Here is a 19909-nt window from a genome sequence, read left to right as displayed (position 1 = left end):
CTCGGCCGCCCTCTCCCCATCAAGTCCTCCCGTAGTAGGCACACCCTCACACCAGCAAGGCAAGTATAGGCTAAAAGTTAGGGTAACGATATCGTTAGTGTCTGGCCGTTTTCCTGCTGTTTGTGTTTAGCAGCTGTGTCAGATTCAATGCTGCTGTTATTTTCATGCCGATATAGTTCTTCTTGTCATTCTGAATTTATAAGAAACAATTAAATAATTTTGGACAGTTCCCTGCCCGCCGTGTTGTAAATAAATGGAGAGAAACAGAACCTCCAAAGATATAATTCCGTTTCAGTCTTTTTGTGTATTGAACGTTCATAGGAGATAAATGAATTTAGCTTACTGCCAACAATTAAGGTGTATTTCTTTGTACGCTTGCCTTCAGCACTGAGCGGAGGACAGCGATACAAGTTGCTGTCCTCCTCAGTGCCGCAGAAAAGCGCTGGAACGGAGATGAAGGGAAACCCGTTTTTTTTGGGGGGGGGGGGGGTCTTATTTTAACTGGCCCATCCAGTTTTCTGGAGGCCCACCTACAATAAAAATCCTGGCGCCGCTACTGGTCAGTGTACTGTTTGAGTAAATGAATTACTCCGGGATATTGGTTTATTTGAACTCAGAGGGAGTGTCAGCCATGTTAAAAAAGTTAACAGCTTAAGTCATTTGTGGATTAATGCTTATTGTTAACGCGAACCGTTTCAAACGATTCAGTTCGATTTGGTGAACTGGTTCAAGAAGATCCGGTTACATCGAGTGATTCGTTCGCGAACCGGATATCACTAAACTGCAGTGTTGTGAACGCGCTCATAACAGACCCGGGAGAGAAGTCAATGCTGAATAAAGTCGTAGTTTTTGATATTTTTGGAGCAAAATGTATTTTCGATGCTTCAAAAAATTCTAACGGACCCTCTGATGTCACATGGACTACTTTGAAGATGTTTTTATTACCTTTCTGGACGTGGACAGTATACATTCTCAATGGAGGGACAGAAAGCTCTCGGACTAAATCTAAAATATCTTATACTGTGTTCCGAAGATGAACGGAGGTCTCACGGGTTTGGAACGACATGAGGGTGAGTCATTAATGACATAATTTTCATTTTTGGGTGAACTATCCCTTTAATGTTTTTTTGTTATGTTGTTTTTTAGATACAATAATATATATATATGTAAAATAGATATACGGTTTAATTATCTAAACAGTTCATTATTTTCTCATGAAATGCTCATTTGTTCACTGATCAACCTGCTTTTTTTCCGTTTCAAACAGACTAACATCCTAGAAAGCAATGCAAACCTCAGTTTAGACATGCTGTGTGTAGTATGTCAGCTGGGTCTATACAAATAGGCGAGACTGAAAGAGTTAATAAGACAACTGGATGCGTGTTGCTCTTCCCTGTTTGCCAGTCTTGTTCCAGAGGTGTGACAGCGCTTTACAGTGGTTAACTGGGATGAATGCTGAAACGTGAGAGAAGATGTTATAATATCATCGTCCTGGCGGCTGGCGCGATGCAGGGACCCCGTGCGCGTTTTGCAAGAAGGGGAGGATGTGATCTGCAAGATGTGACTGAGGAGAGCCGCAGATGAATATTAATTGGCATCGCAGGTCCGTGTGCATTTCTCAAGATATCTTCTCTTAGATGTTGCGTTTTCTTAAACAGCAGACAACCTTAAAATATAAAATATGAAGAGCACTAGATTTATATATGGGTTGGATATGGTGGACACGAATATGATCCTTAAAATGCAGGGACGCATGGGGAAAAATCTTCCTGCTGTCCTGTTAGATTTCTAGGACATTTTTGGTGTTGGGCTGAATGTTTTTAGAAAATATACTGTCATTGTAAACCAGCGTTTACATTTTCTGATTCGCGTCTCATTCATCCAGCATGTAGTTCTTGCTGCTGAAATCGTCGCGCGTGGCTTTCATTGGGATTTCTCGTGGCATGTTGTTATGCTGTGGATTAGTGATGCAAAACAGTCACACCTGTTATTTGTCTGCTTTGATTCATTAACAGTAAATGTGTCGTGTGTAAATGCATGTGTTTTCTCGGATAAGCCACTCTGATCAATAATGCCACACTACCTATCCTGGCGTGTCTCAGTTTGATTCATTTCAGTGATTCGAATCTTTTGAATCAGTTACTTAAAAGATTCATTCAGTGACCGTTTCCACAAGTTACATCGCCAGTAGGTGGCCACAAGTCTGAATTCGGAATAGCGTCGTTTTACTATGTCTTACTATTTCATCATTTCATAACGATATTAAGTATGCTAACTATTACGAATTCATTCTTGAGCGAGTCACTTAATCGATTCTTTAGAAATACCGAATTGTTCACCATCGTCTTATTATCCTCAACTATTTTGTCCATAAATCTACTAACAGACAACAAAAAGAGTAATTGAGCATCCTATTTTTCACACAAACAATTAACTGTAATAACTTTATATTCCATTGTCAAATTCATGGTTTTTATTCAGCTATAAAGCATAAATAGATCAATTTCATTACCACCCTTGCAGCATTTTAATTGCATATTGTCATTTGCTGGGCCATAACAATATATTATGTACTTCTTAAACAAATACTATGATTACACTTGTAAAAATGGCATTACCATGCACCACTATCATAGCTTTTTTTTGTATTTTCGATTTTGATTTGAAAGTTTTAGTAAATTTGTTGTTTTTTGTCATTTTTATAAATTTTTCTTTTATATATATATTTGAACCCTGATCGGAGCAAGCCAAGAGAGAAGTTTGTTTACATACTATATGTGTGTGTACTGTGTATATTCATTATGTATATAAAAAAACACACACATGTATATATTAAGGGAAAATATGTTAATTTATATATAAAATATTTATATTTATATCTAATATAAATTATATACAAGTATAAATGTATATAATAATACTTTTTTTTAAATATATACATATATGTGTGTGTATTTATATATATACGTTATAAATATACACCATACACATACATAATTTTGAATGTGATTAATTACAATTAATCGTTTTGCAGCCCCACTTTATTTCAATTAACAAAACTAATTTTAATAATTTGTTAACAGGAACGATACTGACCTGCAGACATACAGCACAAATTTTACAAGGGTTGGTGTGACATTTATATCATGTGGTTTGTTTCATCCAGCCTACATCATAATGCTTAATTTGTATGACAATCAACAAATTTGCCCATTCATTTAAATGAGACATTTACATAGTGCCTATCATGGCACATAATGAACTGCACTTCCATAATTGAAGCTCTCTCTCAATCACATCCCACTTTGTTCACTGCTAGCCGAGGATGGTGAGTGTGGTTTGAAGTGTCTAGACTGAGTCACTTCGCTTTGCAAAGCACAGATTTCTAGCTCCATTTAGCACTGTCAAAAGTGTATTTTCAGCAGATCTCTTCTGTCTTTGAGCTTCTCCTTCTCCGGGGTGAACTGGCAATAAAGAGTTCAATTGTGGCTTGATGATGTGCACACAAGCAGGCACTAAAGACTCGGGGTAAAATCTCTTTAGCTTGTTATTTTTTTCCCTCTTAGTCATAATATATCACAGCTTTATATCTTTTTTATGTTCCAAACAGGTTTGGAATGGCAGAATGACAGAATTTTCATTTTTGGGTTAACAATCCCTTTAAATGCTTGAGTCATGACCACAAATTATAGTGCAGGGTGTGAGTGTTAGTGTCCAAACAAATGGCTTTCTGTTGTCTGTCCAGCTGACCCCAGGACAGGGTCTGAGGTGGCAAAATACTGTCTCCTCCCCGGCTAAGCTGTGAAATGTACATGTTTTCACAGAGGGATTTACCACAGTGTTGCCAAGCTGTGGTCAGCTTTGTTTCTGACTGTTTGTTTTGACGTTGTTTATCCAGTAGTAAAGAAAACATGGAGGAAAGAATTTCGTCTTTGGGTGGACAAGAAAGAGGAGTTGAGCAATAACTCAGGCAGGAATAGCACAAATTTAAGCTGCTGTTCAACTATTCTAGGAGAGATTTCGCTTTTTGTTGGGTTTTGTAAGGCTCTGTTGTTTTGTAGTCGAGTTCTGCTCACTTCATGAACACATTAAAAGTTGTTTTTCCCTTTTTAACAGCATGACCAGACATTCCAAAACATTCCAGAAAACTAGTATTCTTTCTAAAGTCAGTGTTGGTATTGGCACACTTGACAATGAATGAAATGAAATACGCTGTGTTTTCCGCCAACTGGCAAACCAAAACAAATACCGAGATTCCTGCCAGGAACACACATTTTCAAAGAAGAATAACTGATTGTAGCATTGTTTTTCAGATAAACAAGTATGTTAACTTAGCATGTTTCTTAAATATCTGCAAACATATTATAGTATTTTTATGCTTTAGTAGTCAAAATCTTACATACAGCACCTTTAAATTTAAACTAAAATGAAAACTGAAAATATACAAATAAAAGCTAATTCAAAATCATATTAAATACTAAAATAGTATGTAAATAATACTGAAATAACTAAAAACTATAGGCTAGTTATAACCTGTATGATTTTATGTCTTTTGTGGAACACAAATGTGGAAATGTTTTAATGTGTATTTGTTGTTACAATGAAATGACAAGGTCCTCAATTGGTCGAACCCTGTGGAATTTTATTGGGCAAAAACAGTTGAAACATTATTCTTTTATCTCCTTATATAAACTTATTTATTATCCTATTTTGCATTTTTTCCACTACTAATGAAGATAAATACGAATTTGGACAAAAATGTGAAATGATACAAGAATTGACATCAATGGGCACAGTGAAATAATGTTACCTTAGGTCACATATGTTGTAGTAGGTTGCTGTATACATATCACTATATGAAGAAAAAGATACCTGTTAAATGTTTCTAGAAGATGACTGTTAGCATGGAGTATTTAACTGAATGAGCAGAACACATGATAACACTAAGCATCAAGAGCTTCTCGATTCTAGCTGCTGAAATTGTTTGAACATAGTGGTTGTAGTTTGACCCCTGTAACCTGATCTGCAGCTCAAAGTGAAACAAAGTAGAAGTTAGCAGGACAGCAGCTGGAGGTTCTTGAGAATCAGATACTGCTTCGTGCCTCAGAAGAAGGATCTATATATTATTATATTGAGCGCACAGGCCTCTTTTATCGGTCTGGTAAATGGTCTTTACTTTTGACAACTTTGTTCACAAATCACTGCTATGGGGTTTCATCGATCAATTATAAGTGAATAAAAAGACTGCAGTGTTTCCGCTCATTAAGTGCAATACGCTTACTTGTACACTTTTATATTTCCTGACCTACAGTTGTTGATAATTACAGTCAAATTGCTTTGGAGACTATCAACACTCCACGTCAATGTGTCCTCAATTATGTCTTTTTGTTTACTTACAAAATGCATGATTACACTCGCAGCATGGCCCATTAGATGATGATGCTCAAGAGGTTTTGTCGGTGACCCAGAAATGCTCTTCTTTGCATCTCTCTTGTATTTTGAACTCAGACGTGATGCAATGTCCAGAGCAAGACAGAAAGCCAGAAGTGGTGTAATCTCCAAGCAGTAATCCTCAGTTTCTTTGTGTGCCAGAGCCCTGTTGGTGTGCTAAAACAGGCCAGTGCAAATGAGAGACAGGTCATGACAAGTCCTTGGGATTGCCTTTGTCTGCTTTGAGAAAGCACTTCTCCCCCAAGCGCTAATCTCAGCCCCTCCAATTTCTACAATCAGGTCCCATGGTCGCAGATAGTATCAGATCCCTCTGCTATGCCAATTCACCATGCTGTCATGTGCAGGAAAAGTGTGTCTTTATTTTTTAGGCTGCCTGTTCTTAGTCAGTTGGTGTCATCCTGCTCATGTCATTGAGTATGATAGTAGCCTTCAAAAATTCCAACCCAATTTTATGACAAAACATACAAGTATTTTACGAGGTGATGATTTTGCATGAATATGTATGATGCTTTCTATGGAAATGTACAATGACAGTCTGTCAGTGGGGTGTAAGCAGATTGTTTGAAAACGCACAAACTCATTTTATGTTCTAGATTTTCTATGGTCGACTCTTTAATAACAGTTTCACCTAATAACACACTGACTTCAAATACGCACTGAATCAGATAATGCTTGATTGTTTTAAAGCAGAATAATTACCTGCAGTATTGTCACAGTTGTTCTTCCTGAGCACAGAAGACAGTTTAGAGGAATGCTGCATACAGAGGTCAGTAAATTGCTAAGTAAACACTGCTGACACTTAATGTTTGTTTGACCACATGACTATTGACTTAAAGGATAGTGAAAAAATTCAGTCATCATTTACTCATCCTTATGTCGTTCAAAACCTATGGCATACTTTTAGCTCTGGAAGACAAAATGAGAAATCGTGAAGACTGCACTGGTCTTTTTGAGAACGAATGGTGACTAAAAATGTCAGGCTTTAAAAAGGACAGTAATTACTAAACAGTATACATAAAAGTATCTGGACCACTATTTTAGAATTCTTCTAAACCATATAGCAATACATTTAATTGACTATTTTTAATGCATTTTTATGGTGATTTTGTCCTATTTGAGACTTGGCATCTTCAGTCAAGATTCATTATCATGGCCTTTTATCCATGCAGTTCTTTAGAAAATCTTTTATGTTCTGCAGAAGAAAGTCATATAGATTTGGAGCCACAAGAGGTGAGTAAATGATGACAGAATTATCGTTATGGATGTACTGTCCCTTTAAATAGACAATCGCTAATAAGATTTCCTACTACTACATTGGCAGCTAACTTAACACATGTTAGATAAACCTCTTCTAATTTAAAAGATAAAAAAGAATTGTTTGCCATAATTTTTCAAGTACTGCAATGAGAGTAAATCATTCCTGTCTGCGACGTTTAAGTATGGTTGTTACGGACGCCACAGCCTCACCTGTCCGCTTTTCAGACGAAACCATTAAAACAACTTGCCGGGATATCTTGGACTTATATCTCCAAATTGGACAGGAATGCGATTTTAATGCGGTTTACATATAGCTAAATCGCCTGGAAATGTAACTATATCTTATAATTTATTAAAAATGGTGAATGTTTAATATTTTCTAGCCATTTTATCAGTGGTTATCCCCCGTCGCTGCATATAGATGGTTTCGTCCTTGTTGCCTTTAGGGCTTGTAGAAATAACTTGCTTGCGTTGCAGCCGCTTCAAGAGAAGAAACGCGAAAAACTTTGGGTTCGTGCGTAACAGACAACTTTAAGAAATCGGACGTGCAATAAAATAAGTCTGCTGTTTTCTGTCCTTTTGTGGATATTTTCTCAGTGACTTAATTTGGGCAAGGTAAGTCCTTGAATCTACACGTTAAAGCAAAGTTTTTGCAGCCTCTCAATCGTGTAATACGTTATAAAGAATGCCTTTAAAATGTTACAGTTAATTAAAAAAAATGATTTAAGATTTGCTTTTCCTCGTTTGACTCGTGTTTGCTGTTGATGGCGATAAAATGTTTAAAATGAAAATCACAACCATTTAGCATTTATAATGAAAAAAAAAAGTTGATTTTGAAACGATACTAAGCGTTGGAGTCACAGCTGTGTTTACAGTTTCATCTGCCACAGCTGTCATTAACATTTTAATTCACACACTATGTTTTGTTGCATGATGGATGTAAACAGAAATCAGTCGTTTTGAGACAGTCGTCTGTCAAAGACAAATAAGGTTAAATATAGACTTGAAATTGATCTATATATTTGATAGATTTCATAGACATGAAATTGATATACATATATTGTTAAAAACTTGTGTAACTATTTCTGTGTTGTATTTCTTCCACAAAACACCAAATAAAATGTTGGGCAGACGTTTTCAGCCACTTTCACCATTCACTTTGATTGTGTTTGTTTTTCCTGAATGTGAAGTGAATGGTGTCTGAGACTGTCTGCTTAACAACTGGTCTTGTGAAAGTTTTACATTTTTGGCAGTTTTAACCCTTTGAGACAGTATTTCTTTCTGCTTCAGGAACTAGGTTTTACTGTACACGTGACAAGAACTGGCAACCCTACACTGTGCAAAATTAACAAAAATGTCCTTGAAATTAAACATCAAACTTTATCATTAATGCACAGGCCCAAGAAAATGAAAAGTGTGATTCATCAGCACATGGAACAAACACTGTGCCAAATGTGTAATTATTATTATTATTATTATTATTTACCCTTTTTTCAGAAATATATTTCATGGAACTGTTATTATTAAACTTTTATTTTTCAGAGAGATATTTCACTAAGCTTGATAATTGCATTTGAGCTGATATATTTATTATCTTTCCTCTTATGAGATACTGTTATCTAGTATCATGCACTGTTACAGTGCTGTGGTCTGTATATGGATCTCTGGCTCTCATGCTTTCCCTTTCTCTCAGTTTATCTCTTGCAGATGTTTTGTCCCAGGACATTGGGTGCTTTGTCATCAAATTCCCATAAATCCCTTGTTTATATATCTCTCATCGTTCTCTCTGAGTCAGAGTTTGATCTCTGAGCATTTATCCTCCTCTCGCTCCTCCCATCATGCTCTCTGCCAGGTCTCTACAAGAGTTGAGGTGTGCGATATCTCTTAGCATGTGTCCACCAGATGTGTTTTGAAGAATCATATTTGTTCATTTGCTCCTATATGAATTTTGAGAGCTTCTTGTTTTGAATATTTTGCCTCATTTATTTATACTCCTACTTATACTTGCTGTTCATTGTTGTCTGTTTACCCTGCACATGGTGGTTTTATGTCTTGTTTTGTTGTTGGGTGCATTCCCAGCCACCCATCGTACCACATGACCCACACCACTTCCTCACAAACAAAAACACATCCTGCTTGTTATGTCCAAGATTTGCCAGCAGCCTTTATACCATAACAATGATTCATGAACAGTTTTGCAGCATTTGCCATTTGAGCTTTTTTCTTGTTTGTGGAAGTACAATGGATCCAAAGTGATTTTAAATGGGTGTCAGTATGCAGGGTTTTTATTTTTTATTAATATTTTTTCATCCAAAATATCTTAAATTGTGTTCCGAAGACTAACAGAGCTTTTACGGGTTTGGAACGACATGGGGTTAAGTGATTAATGACAAAATGTTCATTTTGGGGTGGAGTATCCCTTTAAGTAAATGTTCTGATGTCTTCAAATTGAGTCTTGTGGCAGAACAAGTCTTTGAACTTTTATATAAGCCATAAATTAGATAACCGTGTTATAGCCAGCAGGAACATATAGACGTTTTTAATGTGTGTGTAACAAGCATTAACGATTTTTTTTCTCACTACTAAGGGCTCAGCAGTAAATTGAAAAGTCGCACAGTGGCTCCCCCTGCAGGCCATTGGGATACTGTAGCATTGTAGACCCCAACATTGAATGACATGCCTCACGTGACTCAAACTACAAGGTGATTGGAGGTTCTTAAATCAGTCTCAGTTCATTTGTTACTCAAATTATATCATATTCATTATCTCTACATTCTTTGTCCGCAGGAGCTGAGGGTTAATTGGGAGCTAAAGACTTCACAAGACTTCCTAAAATCCATTCTATGGAGGTCAAAGGTCGCCTGATCACTGCCATGGGCTTAGGGGCTCCAGGTGAGCATACATATTTCCATATTGATAATGGAGGTTGGAAGTAGGGCTGTGCAATTAATAGCATTCGATTGTCATGCGCATCTGGTCAGTAAAGCCGGTCCTGTGAATACTACTAAATCACCATCATCTGCTTTCAGATGGAGCGGCTTTCACTACACAGAGCCGTAATTCACTGACAAACTAGGCGATATCGTGTTCAAAATCGAATGCGATTCATCTGTGATTATGAGGGTGATTTTTCCTAATTGTCAGTGAAATATGGCTCTGTGTAGTGAAAGCTGCTCAATCTGAAAGCAGGTGATGCTGATTTACTACTAATCACGGGACCGGCTTTACTGATGAGATGCGCATGATAATCAAATGCGATTAATTGCACAGCCCTATATGGAAGCGAAATATATGCTATCGATTTTGGTGTTGGTTGATATTGGATATTTAATTTTGCAGGCTCAGATGTAACATTTAAAACAATTTAAGGGGCGGTCACACTGCACTTTTCGTTCCATTGACTTCCATTCATACGCATGCGAATGTGTCAGACCGGAAACGCAAGCTCATGTGAAAAATTTCGCATTTCGCTGCATTCCAAAGTTTAGTTCCAAAGTTTGGTGAACTTTGACCTGCGAATTCGTTGTGACCAAATACGGGGGATCAGTAGAATATCAATACGTCACTGCGTGACCTCTCTGAACAGAAATTAAAAAATTAAGGAAGCGCTAATTTTAGCCGTAGCGCAGCATCCTATTTTATATAATACTTCTTTAAAAGATTATTAAAAAAAAAAAAAAGCTTCATGGTTCGCAGTGTCAATGGAAACAGGAACAGATGGTACATTTGAATGAGGACACATTTTATAATTTTTTATTGCTAAGTGTGTATGCATTTATATAGAGAGAGAGACAGACAGAGTAAAACATAATAAAACGCTTTCGACGCCGTCGCAAAAGGCACAGTACAAGCACATTAATCCATGTTGTAATAATTGAGGGGAGACCGTTAACAGCTCCCGCCCAAATTTCACAGCGGTGTCCGAAAAAATTTCGCACGTTCAAAGTCTAGTGTGACCGCCCCTTCATAGTGTGTTTTAATAATAAAGATTTTTGTTTGGTCTCTTATGCTCACCAAAGATGGATTTATTTGATCAAAGATAACAGACATGTGAAGAATGGCAGTGTAAATATAATTTTAACTTTGGCTTTCTGTCTAATGCACATCATGCTCATGCACAGATGTCCAGGGCTGTCAGGACAGCAAGCTGCAAGCAGAGCGAATCTCAGAGCTGCAGGAGCGAAAGCAGAGTCTGCAGAGCCTTTTGAACAGTCGTCTCGGAGAGCTGCGACAAGTGTGTCTTGTGGAGGCGGTGAGATGGTTTATTAAACTTTGAGACAGTATTTTACTTCTAGGCAGTCGCTATAAAATATTGTTCTTTAAAAAAAAAACAAATGCAAAATGCTGACTTCAGCAGCAAAGAAAATGTGCATCCGGCTGTTTCAAAAATTTTCTAGGTCTACATGATTTATTATTTTTTTTCTCTCTTTCTGTTTTGAAAATGAATTCTCTTATTTGATGTGTGAGAGTTGGTTTTAAGGTTTGCATTGATGTGAGGAACTGTTTGTTATTAAGTTGTGTTTTTCGAATGTAGATGTACAAAACATAAAAAATGAAACGGGCGTACTTATTAGAACCATCTGTTCTAACGAATGGCAGCAAACATTGTGACATTCCCAGTAAAAGCTTTAAATGTCTGTACAGGAGCTCACAGGGAAGCTTCCACGCGATTTTCCTTTAGAAGAAGGAGAAAGACCTCCCTTTGTTCAGCGCCGAGCTGGCCTGACCCCTCATCTTACCTCAAAAGGAGAGGTGAGTCTGTTATCTGAAAGTTAATAAAGGGATTCTCCTTACAGTTTTATACAATAACAACTATATGTGTCTTCCGTGTAGGATGACCCAGTTCAGCAACGGCAGATGAAGGCTCTCTTCAGTGGTGCCCTGCGCCGGAGCATCGATTCTGATAAAAATGCATTGCACAGTAAGAGGACTGTTCATCGGGGATGCCACACAGGTAACACATACACACACAAAAGCACCAAATAATTTCTGGTAAACATTGGTAATTTGGTAAAAAGTGCATACATTGAAAATGGCTCTGTAGGAAGTGCATGGTAAAAGAGTAATTTCCCCCAATATCCAAGACTGTTGCCATTGCTTGAAAAGGACAGTGGACACATGTTGACAGACCTCGATATTTATAAATGACTTGATTGTGTTTTAAACAAAAAGCTTACACAAAGAAAATTTTAATTACAACAATGTGTGCCTTCAGACACACTGGGACAGGTTTGACATCACTGATACAAAACGCTATTGTAAAATGTGCCACTGCTAAAAAGTTTTGGGGTCAGTAAATTAATTTTTTGATTTTTTTTTTTTTTTTAACGAAATTAATACTTTAATTTTGCAAGAATGCATTACATTAATCAAATGAAATAAAAGGGGGGTTCACAATAAAATTAAGCAGCACTACTGTTTTTAACTCTAAAAATAATGAGACATCAGGGATGTCAGGTGACATTAAAGACTGGACAAATGGCTGCTTAAAATTCAGCTTGGCTATCAAAACAATAAATTACATTTTTTTTTTTTTTTTTTTTTTTTTTTTTTTAAAGATTTATTTATGGGCTTTTTATGCCTTTATTGGAAAGGACAGTGTAGAGTATACAGGAAAGTGTTTTTTTGGTGAAGAGAGAGGGGAGCGGGATCGGCAAAGGACCACGAGCCGGGACTCGAACCCGGGTCGCCGTCAGCGCAGTTGCGCTGTATATGTCGGCGCACTAACCGCAAGGCTATTGGCGCCGACAATAAATTACATTATATGTAAATATAATTATATTAAAATATTACTGTTTTTACTGTATTTTTGCTCAGCCTTGGTGAGCATAAGAGACTTCTATAAAAATCATTGGTCAAGAAGTGTATGAAATGTAGAAATGAATATCTATTATTATATAATAGACCATGGAAATTTCTGATCTTTGTGTAATTATTTTAATGTGACTGTCATTTATTTTCCTTAATTTTTAGAGGAAACTGTGAAGTCAGAGAGCAGTTCAATGTCAGACTCAACATCACATGACAATGGTGAGGCCTCTTAACATTATCAAACAAAGAAAGTACATCTCAGTACTCTGATTTGTTTGACCACACTGGCCTGTTTATGACTGTAACTTTGATATACAACCCTGTCGACTGGTTTAGAGGATTCGTCTCCCAGTGTGGCACCTGAGCATCGCTCCTTGTCTCACCCCCGGCTGGCCCAAGGCAGTCCTGACAGTAGGCTCTGTAGGAAGCTGTCGCCTGTAGAGATCTACTACGAGATGAGGACTCGCCGCAACTCAGCCTCAAGCTCTGTGAGGTGAGAGGAGGGGGAGGATGGGATGTGTCCGCTAGCTGGAATGGGTGACGTTTACACTACAATTATAACTTATGTACATGTCAATGTTCATCCAGCCCAAGTCACTCGCTGCCAAGAAGTGCATCCAATGTGGAGGGCAGAAGTGTTCCAGCCACGCCGCTGTTGTCCCGCACTGCACCAATCAGCGTTCATATGAGGTAATAACTTTTATGACTTCCTTCTGCTGTATGTACACTATGGCTAGTGAGGTTCCAACTGCTACATAGATAACTGAACTTGCATTTAGATGGGCAGCAACACAAAAATAGCACAATCTGAACAATTATTCTTATATATCTTAAGTATTATTATTATTATTATTATTATATACAAATAATTCTAATATAGTTTGATATTAGCTTACTTGGTTTTTGATCATTTTTTGTTTTTTAAAAATTATGCTAAAAATTATGCTCAACAAAGGTTACATTTAGGTTACAGAAAAAAATATATTTTTCAGTACAAAATGAAATAAGTATATGGTACACTTTACTTAAAGTCTTTATGTATAATGCATTATAATTAATCATAATTTGTGTGTTGTAATACATTATATCTTGTTGTAAAGAATTAAAACCAAATTTAAAAAGCATAGTGCATTATAAGGTGCATTAGAAGGCATAATTAATGCAATAAAACTACTTTTATAATGCATTATACATATAGGCTTTAAGTAAAATGTTACCAAGTATATTTTTGAATTTTTTTTTTTTTACTCCACCATTGTACTTCCTAGATTTGCTTTACCGCAAAGGATAATGCAGTGTAATTTGGCCAAAATAAAATATCTTCGCAGACAGCATAATTATGTTGTCTACCATTTGGAACAGACCTCATGTCAGTAGTGCACTTATGGTGCCCTCAGATGTCAGCTTTACTACATTATCACTGTAGATCCACTTTAGATCCAAATGTATTTAAAAAAAAAAAAAATCTTGTTACTACTATACTACTGTAACTTCTTACTTTCTTATCTTCTCCTCCCAGGCCGGAGATGCCTGGTGGTATTGCACTGAAGCAGTGGTGCGGCAGTCCAGATGTTCCTCAGTTTGTCCCTTTGGCATCTTTGGAGGGCTCCTCTTCTGAGCGCCGCAGCTGCCCCTACAGTTCCCGTGCCCGTCGTAGCAACAGCTCTGATGCGCTACTCGACCGCTCGAGTCTCCCTGAGCCCGGTCCTCCTCTCAATGGCATGCCACACCGAGCCGGACCATACAATAGCTCGGAGTCCCTCACAGATGGGAAGCTCCGTCAGTTCTATCAAGGCAGCCCAGAGAGACAGATGATGGGATTTAAAGACCAGGGTCGAATGCGCTCCTCTCTCGGCGGCCAAAGTAGTGGCACAGGTTACAATGAGATTTTGATGGACTACATTTGGGGCAAACAGCAAAAGAGGCCTGCCCAGACTCAACAGAACCAGTCAGCAGGACGCATCTGGCCGGACTTCTCCACTCCTCCATCGGGCACCCCTCCACACTACAATGGTTTCTCCCATTCGCAGTTACATCTGGCTGCCGCCCCACCTTCCTATAACCCCATGCTGCTGCAGGGTCAAGAGGCCGAACCCCGTCGGGTCAAAGTGACACGAACGAAATCCTGTGGACCCTTCATCCCTTTACAGCAGCACCCACAGGATGCGGTGTTGTTCTCAGCGTACGATCTGTCACATCCCTCTGCTGGATCCACCACTTCTTCTATTCCCAACCTGCTCCCTCACCACACAGAGCTGTCCACTGCTGCAGCGTTCGGCCGCAGAGCGCCTCAGTTCTCTCTGCCCACTCCTGAGGACTCCACCCGCAGTCTGCACAAGGCACTGGCTCTGGAGGGACTCCGGGACTGGTATCTGAGGAATGCCTTAGGTTATTCCACTACGGCCAAAGGTCACGACGGACTCGCCATGCGCCACTCACATACTCACCATCTCGTGCACCAGCCTCAGTCCGTTACAGCCGACCCACTGTACTCTGTGCACCGTCAAATACCTCAGTCAGCTTCATTTCATGGGCATTCCTTGCATGCCAGGTGAGCTTTCCACATTTTTATTTCAGTTTGCCATGATTATGTAAAACTTGAAAATATCAGGTTTGTGAGACTGGAAAAGCAATGAAAATATCTATACTAAAAACATTTCTATAGCTATAGCTCATGAAAATTTGGATTGAACAAAGGTGTGGAAACCCTTGCACAAAAACTTATTTTTATTATTAGTAGTAATAATACTACTGATGATGATGATGATGATAATAATACTGATATTATTAATAATAATAAACTTACAAATTACAAAGTTACCTCTTGCATGACTGCTTGTCAGTTCTCAAGACGTGTGGATGTTTGTTTTTGTTACCGTCACCTTATGCACACAAAGGTGGCAATTATTTGATCAAAAATACAGCAAAAGCAGCAATATTGTGAAATGTTATTACAAATTTAAAATAACAATTTTCTATTTTAATATAGTTTAAAATGTAATTTATCAGTCTCACACGATCCTCCAGAAATCTGTTTAATATGCTGATTTGGTTCTCAGGAAACGTTTCTAATTATTATCAATGTTGAATAGTTGTGATGCTTAATATTTTTGTGGAAATAGTGATACTTTTTTTTTTTTTTTCATGATCATTTTAAAAAGCTCAAAAGATCATTGTTTATTTGAAATAGAATGTTTTTGTAACAATGTAAATGTCTTTATTACTGTCACTTTTTGATTAAATCAAAGCATCCTTTAAGGCATCCTAAAAAAAAAATTATTGACCCAAAACCATATATTTAACACTACTTTCTAATTAGTTAATTAGTTAAATGATTTCTGGTGGTGACATTTTCATCTTCTCTTTTCATCATGGCAGGTCCGTGGAGCTCTCTCTCTACCCAGAGCCTTTCCCCTTAGAGGGGAGCACTCAAAAAGGGTCCGGCTCTGAGCCCCCTTCACCTGGAACACTGGTCTGACCGGCAGCCAACACACCCCACGGCCTCCAATGCAACATGTTGCAATATTTGATGCAAAATTACACCTTGTCCTAGGGATGCATTTGTTCAATTGCTCAAAAAAAAAAATACCTGAAAGAATGCATCTTTTGTAGCATACATGCTGCCACACACAAACAATGACAGCAGGACAAAATAGTATTTTATTGGAGAAATATATAATTTTACTAAACTTTAAAATTTTAGCATTATTTAAATCTACAATTATCATTCTGCATATTGTTGCATCCCTACATTGTTCAGCAAATAAGGAGGCATCTGTAACAGCACAGAACTGAAATCGAGTGATCAGTGTGTTGGCTGTCATGGATCTAGTGCTGCGTTGGATTGTAAACTGATGTTTACAAGTAACTTTTTTTCCTCCTCCATAATCTCTGTGTATGTATTATTGGGATGTTATTGTAATGTATTTAAATTTTCCAAACAAAATATAAAGGTAATCATATCATCTCCACTTCATCTTGAGATATATATATTTTTTCTGAGAATAAAATAATTATAAAATGTATGTATTCTAAATTACTATTTTGTAACTAATGTTTCAGGTTAACAGTCATTTAATTATATACAGTTCTACTCAGAGTTTAATGAACTCATGTTTTAATGTCCTATAACAGCAGTGAATGTGTTGCATACCTTTTTGTTTATATCTAAATATCTATATGTAGCTATGAAGAGTATGCTAAAAAGCATTTCATAGAGAGGCCCTTGAAGCGAAGATGAGCTTTCACTTGGAGGGCTTATGTTCTCTGAAGTCTTAGACATTCAAACAAGCTTATGCCAGAACCCCGAAATGAACTTTGATGCTCTAATACAGCGATTTATACAATTTAGCCCACAGTCATCAAATCCACAATTTCAAAGGACTTGAAAAGGACTGCTGACCTAAAATATTGAGATCTTTAATTCTGAAATGGTAGTCTTGAGGCCTGTTCACACTAAGTCAAAAAAGGTACGTGAGAAGATTTTAAAATGAAAAATGCATCCCTATTAAATCCTTCATACAGAGTCAGAAATGAATGATTATTCATGTTTTTTATTATTATTATTTAGATGCTTTTTGGTTTAATTTTGGGATGCCAGATAGTTTAAGAGTTTAACAGTTTTGAGAAGACTCTGTGAATAGTTTTGGTGCAAAAATTGTTTGCAGATATTTTATATTTTCATGTTTAGTCGCATCCGACTTGGTAACCCCTTTAATAGATATACTTAAATATTTGACAAATCTTAAGTGAGCATCTACTATAGTTTACATGTTGAGCAGTGACATAAGCTGGTCTTATGTTACCTCTCTTTGGGAACAAAATACCTTATAATTGTCTTAACCAGTCTGTAGGTTATTCTGTTTACCTAGTAGTTTGGTAACTTTTGTTACAGTTCCTTACTTAAATTAGTTTTTCTTTGAACTAGGTTCTTCCTGAAATACAGCATAATTAATTCTGGCAAAACCATATCTTATTATTACCAGTTACCAGGTTGTGATGATTATCCTCGAAATCAGTACAATTTGCTGTGCACTGTATTAAATGCAAGACTTATTTTCACTCATGTTAAGCCTATGAATTATTGCTAAAACTGCAGAACATAGGACATATGATGTTTAAGTTTCAAATAATGATGTTTCAATTAATGTTTGGTTAATTAGACTTGACTAGTTCATGCTACTCCTAATCTTGCGGGTTTGTGAGGTGCCTCCAGCTGGAATCTGAAAGTCATGACCAAACAGCTGTGCATTGCTAGTCTCTTTTAGTGTATTTTGGTGACATAAATGTCTGTACTGTAATTAATTATAAATAATGAAAAATACCTATATGTAGCAACTTGAATAAACAATATATATTGTATATTTATGAACTGATCAGATTTTATATACATATTTATTTGCATAGTACATGGCTCTGGTTTGTTTACACCAGCGAATAGGACTCTTGTTGACGTTTTTATCAATGACACCTTGTTTTGGCTTTAAATTGTGCTATTGTTGCAGCTTTTAGGATCATAAATGCATTACATGATTTATTTTTTTTTTTTTACTTTTTCCATTGTGTTGTTTTGATATAAATTTTTTCATAATATTCTGTTGAGACAAAAAACACACATATATAATAAAGACCATGATACAAATTGTGTGGCTTCTTTTTCAAGTGTAAAGATTGATACTTAAATTCATATTTTAATCACAATGCAATTTGTAAGCACAAAACATTTTTGGCTAACATGTAGACCCTGTAAAGCGGTTCAGTTCACATTCCTTGCTTCAATCTTTGGTCACATCACTTCCACGTCCGCTGAACACATGGAATGTGTTGGAATCTTTTCCAGCCGCTTCACATGATCCTCTTCTAATTCAAATCACTGCACAGACAGCTCTCTTTGAAAAATGCTTCATTTATTATCCAAATCCCTTTACAGTTCATTATAATTTCTGAATAACTAATATCATGTTTTAAACATATACAAATTTTTAGCATATAAAATTTGGTAAGGTTTATCTAAAAAAAATTCAAAGAACTGGACACAATTAAGCAAATTTAGCTCTAATTTAGCATAATACTGGCTTACAGTGATTATTTTTGTGTATAATGCCTGTTGCTAGTTAAGCTAAATGAAAATAAGCAATACTGTGAGAAGTAGCTGAAAAAAAAAAAAAGTTGTAGTTAACTATAGCCTAATAACCCTGCTCTGAAGAGTTTTTCTAAGTATTTTTCCCATACCATGAAAATCAGTGGCTGTCTTCAAAATATATTTTTGTGTTCAACAGAAATTTTTGTGTTCTCATCAAAATATATTTTTGAGCTGTGTCAAATAACAGAACATTTGGGTTTGGATCAACTTAACAGAACGTTCATTTTTTGGCGAACATGAGAGCGAGTACGAGGTGAACTTCTATGCTGCCAGCCACATGCAGCTGCATCACAGCGAGTACGAGGTGAACTTCTATGCTGCCAGCCACATGCAGCTGCATCACAGCCATGTCAGTTTTTGATCCCTGGCCTAGTTTAGAGTTCTGTTTACTGTCTGGGGTGCATGTCCAGCTAGTTCACTTGCTTTGGTCTGGACCAAATGCAGTGTTGATTTATTTTATTTTTTTTGGTGCGGTTCGCTTTCACACTGCCCTTTTTGCAAGTGAACCAGAAATTGTAAACAAACCCACAGGTGTGCTTAAAGTCATCCATTCATTGGCTCATCCATTCAACCATACCAGAGTTCGTCTGGAAGCAGACCGAGACCACTTCTTCAGCTCGGTCTTGGTACAGTTGTTTGGTCCGCACCAGAATGCGATTGATGTATTCACACCTGCCCAAAAGATTCAGTCTAACCAAACAAATAGGTGTGAATGCACCCAAAAGACCTACGGCCAGACATTCCTCACTGCTCAAATCTACCCAGAAGAGGTGAGAGAGCCTATTGCAGGGTCAGCTGAGAGAGAGAGAGAGAGAGAGAGAGAGAGAGAGAGAGAGAGAGAGAGGGCACAGCTGATCAGTAGAATGTGCATTTGAAGCCTTGCATGTTCAGTTTAACATAAGCAACATTTTATAAGAGGTAAAAAGAGAGGCCCTCATAAAAAGTAAGTGTTTTCTCTCTATCTTTATTCTTACATGGTCATTTATTCTCATTTATGTCACTTGCTTCAATTTTTATTGAATTGTGTGTTTGCAGTTACACAGTACTTCTCTACCATTTAGATATTCAGTTCCATTGTATTTGTTTAGGAAGGTGTGCTTTTATTGCACAGTCTCTTATTAATGTATACATGTTTTGTGTTCATGATAATATTACATTGAACACATTTTCTAGCCTTTTTCGATGTTTAAATTGCTATATTTTTATTTGTTCTGTATCAATGTGTTCTGCTTAGTTTTGTAGATGTTT

The 19909-nt window shown here is 37.0% G+C and overlaps 1 protein-coding gene across 3 annotated transcripts; it reads left to right on the top strand.

Moving 5' to 3' along the window:
- The first annotated feature begins 1364 nt into the window (after window positions 1–1364).
- Window positions 1365–16970, top strand: LOC109074775 (coiled-coil domain-containing protein 120-like). Of its 3 annotated transcripts, XM_042734101.1 has the most exons (12): window positions 7145–7323; window positions 9296–9410; window positions 9496–9600; window positions 10830–10960; window positions 11353–11460; window positions 11542–11662; window positions 12682–12738; window positions 12856–13012; window positions 13108–13209; window positions 14039–14348; window positions 14685–15070; window positions 15898–16970. In XM_042734101.1, the coding sequence occupies exons 3-12, from the start codon at window positions 9552–9554 to the stop codon at window positions 15995–15997; spliced, it is 1521 nt and encodes a 506-aa protein (XP_042590035.1). In that variant the 5' UTR covers window positions 7145–7323; window positions 9296–9410; window positions 9496–9551; the 3' UTR covers window positions 15998–16970. The 3 variants fall into 3 exon arrangements, with proteins under 3 accessions (XP_042590034.1, XP_042590035.1, XP_042590033.1); XM_042734100.1 differs by lacking the exon at window positions 7145–7323 and adding an exon at window positions 1365–1603 and having other exon boundaries at window positions 14039–15070; XM_042734099.1 differs by having other exon boundaries at window positions 14039–15070.
- Window positions 16971–19909: the final 2939 nt, after the last annotated feature.

The sequence above is a fragment of the Cyprinus carpio genome, chromosome B11 (assembly GCF_018340385.1).
Source record: "Cyprinus carpio isolate SPL01 chromosome B11, ASM1834038v1, whole genome shotgun sequence".
NCBI classification, from domain to species: Eukaryota; Metazoa; Chordata; class Actinopteri; order Cypriniformes; family Cyprinidae; genus Cyprinus; species Cyprinus carpio.
The sequence above is the reverse complement of the archived record's forward strand: the minus strand, read 5'-3'. Positions and strand labels throughout refer to the sequence as shown.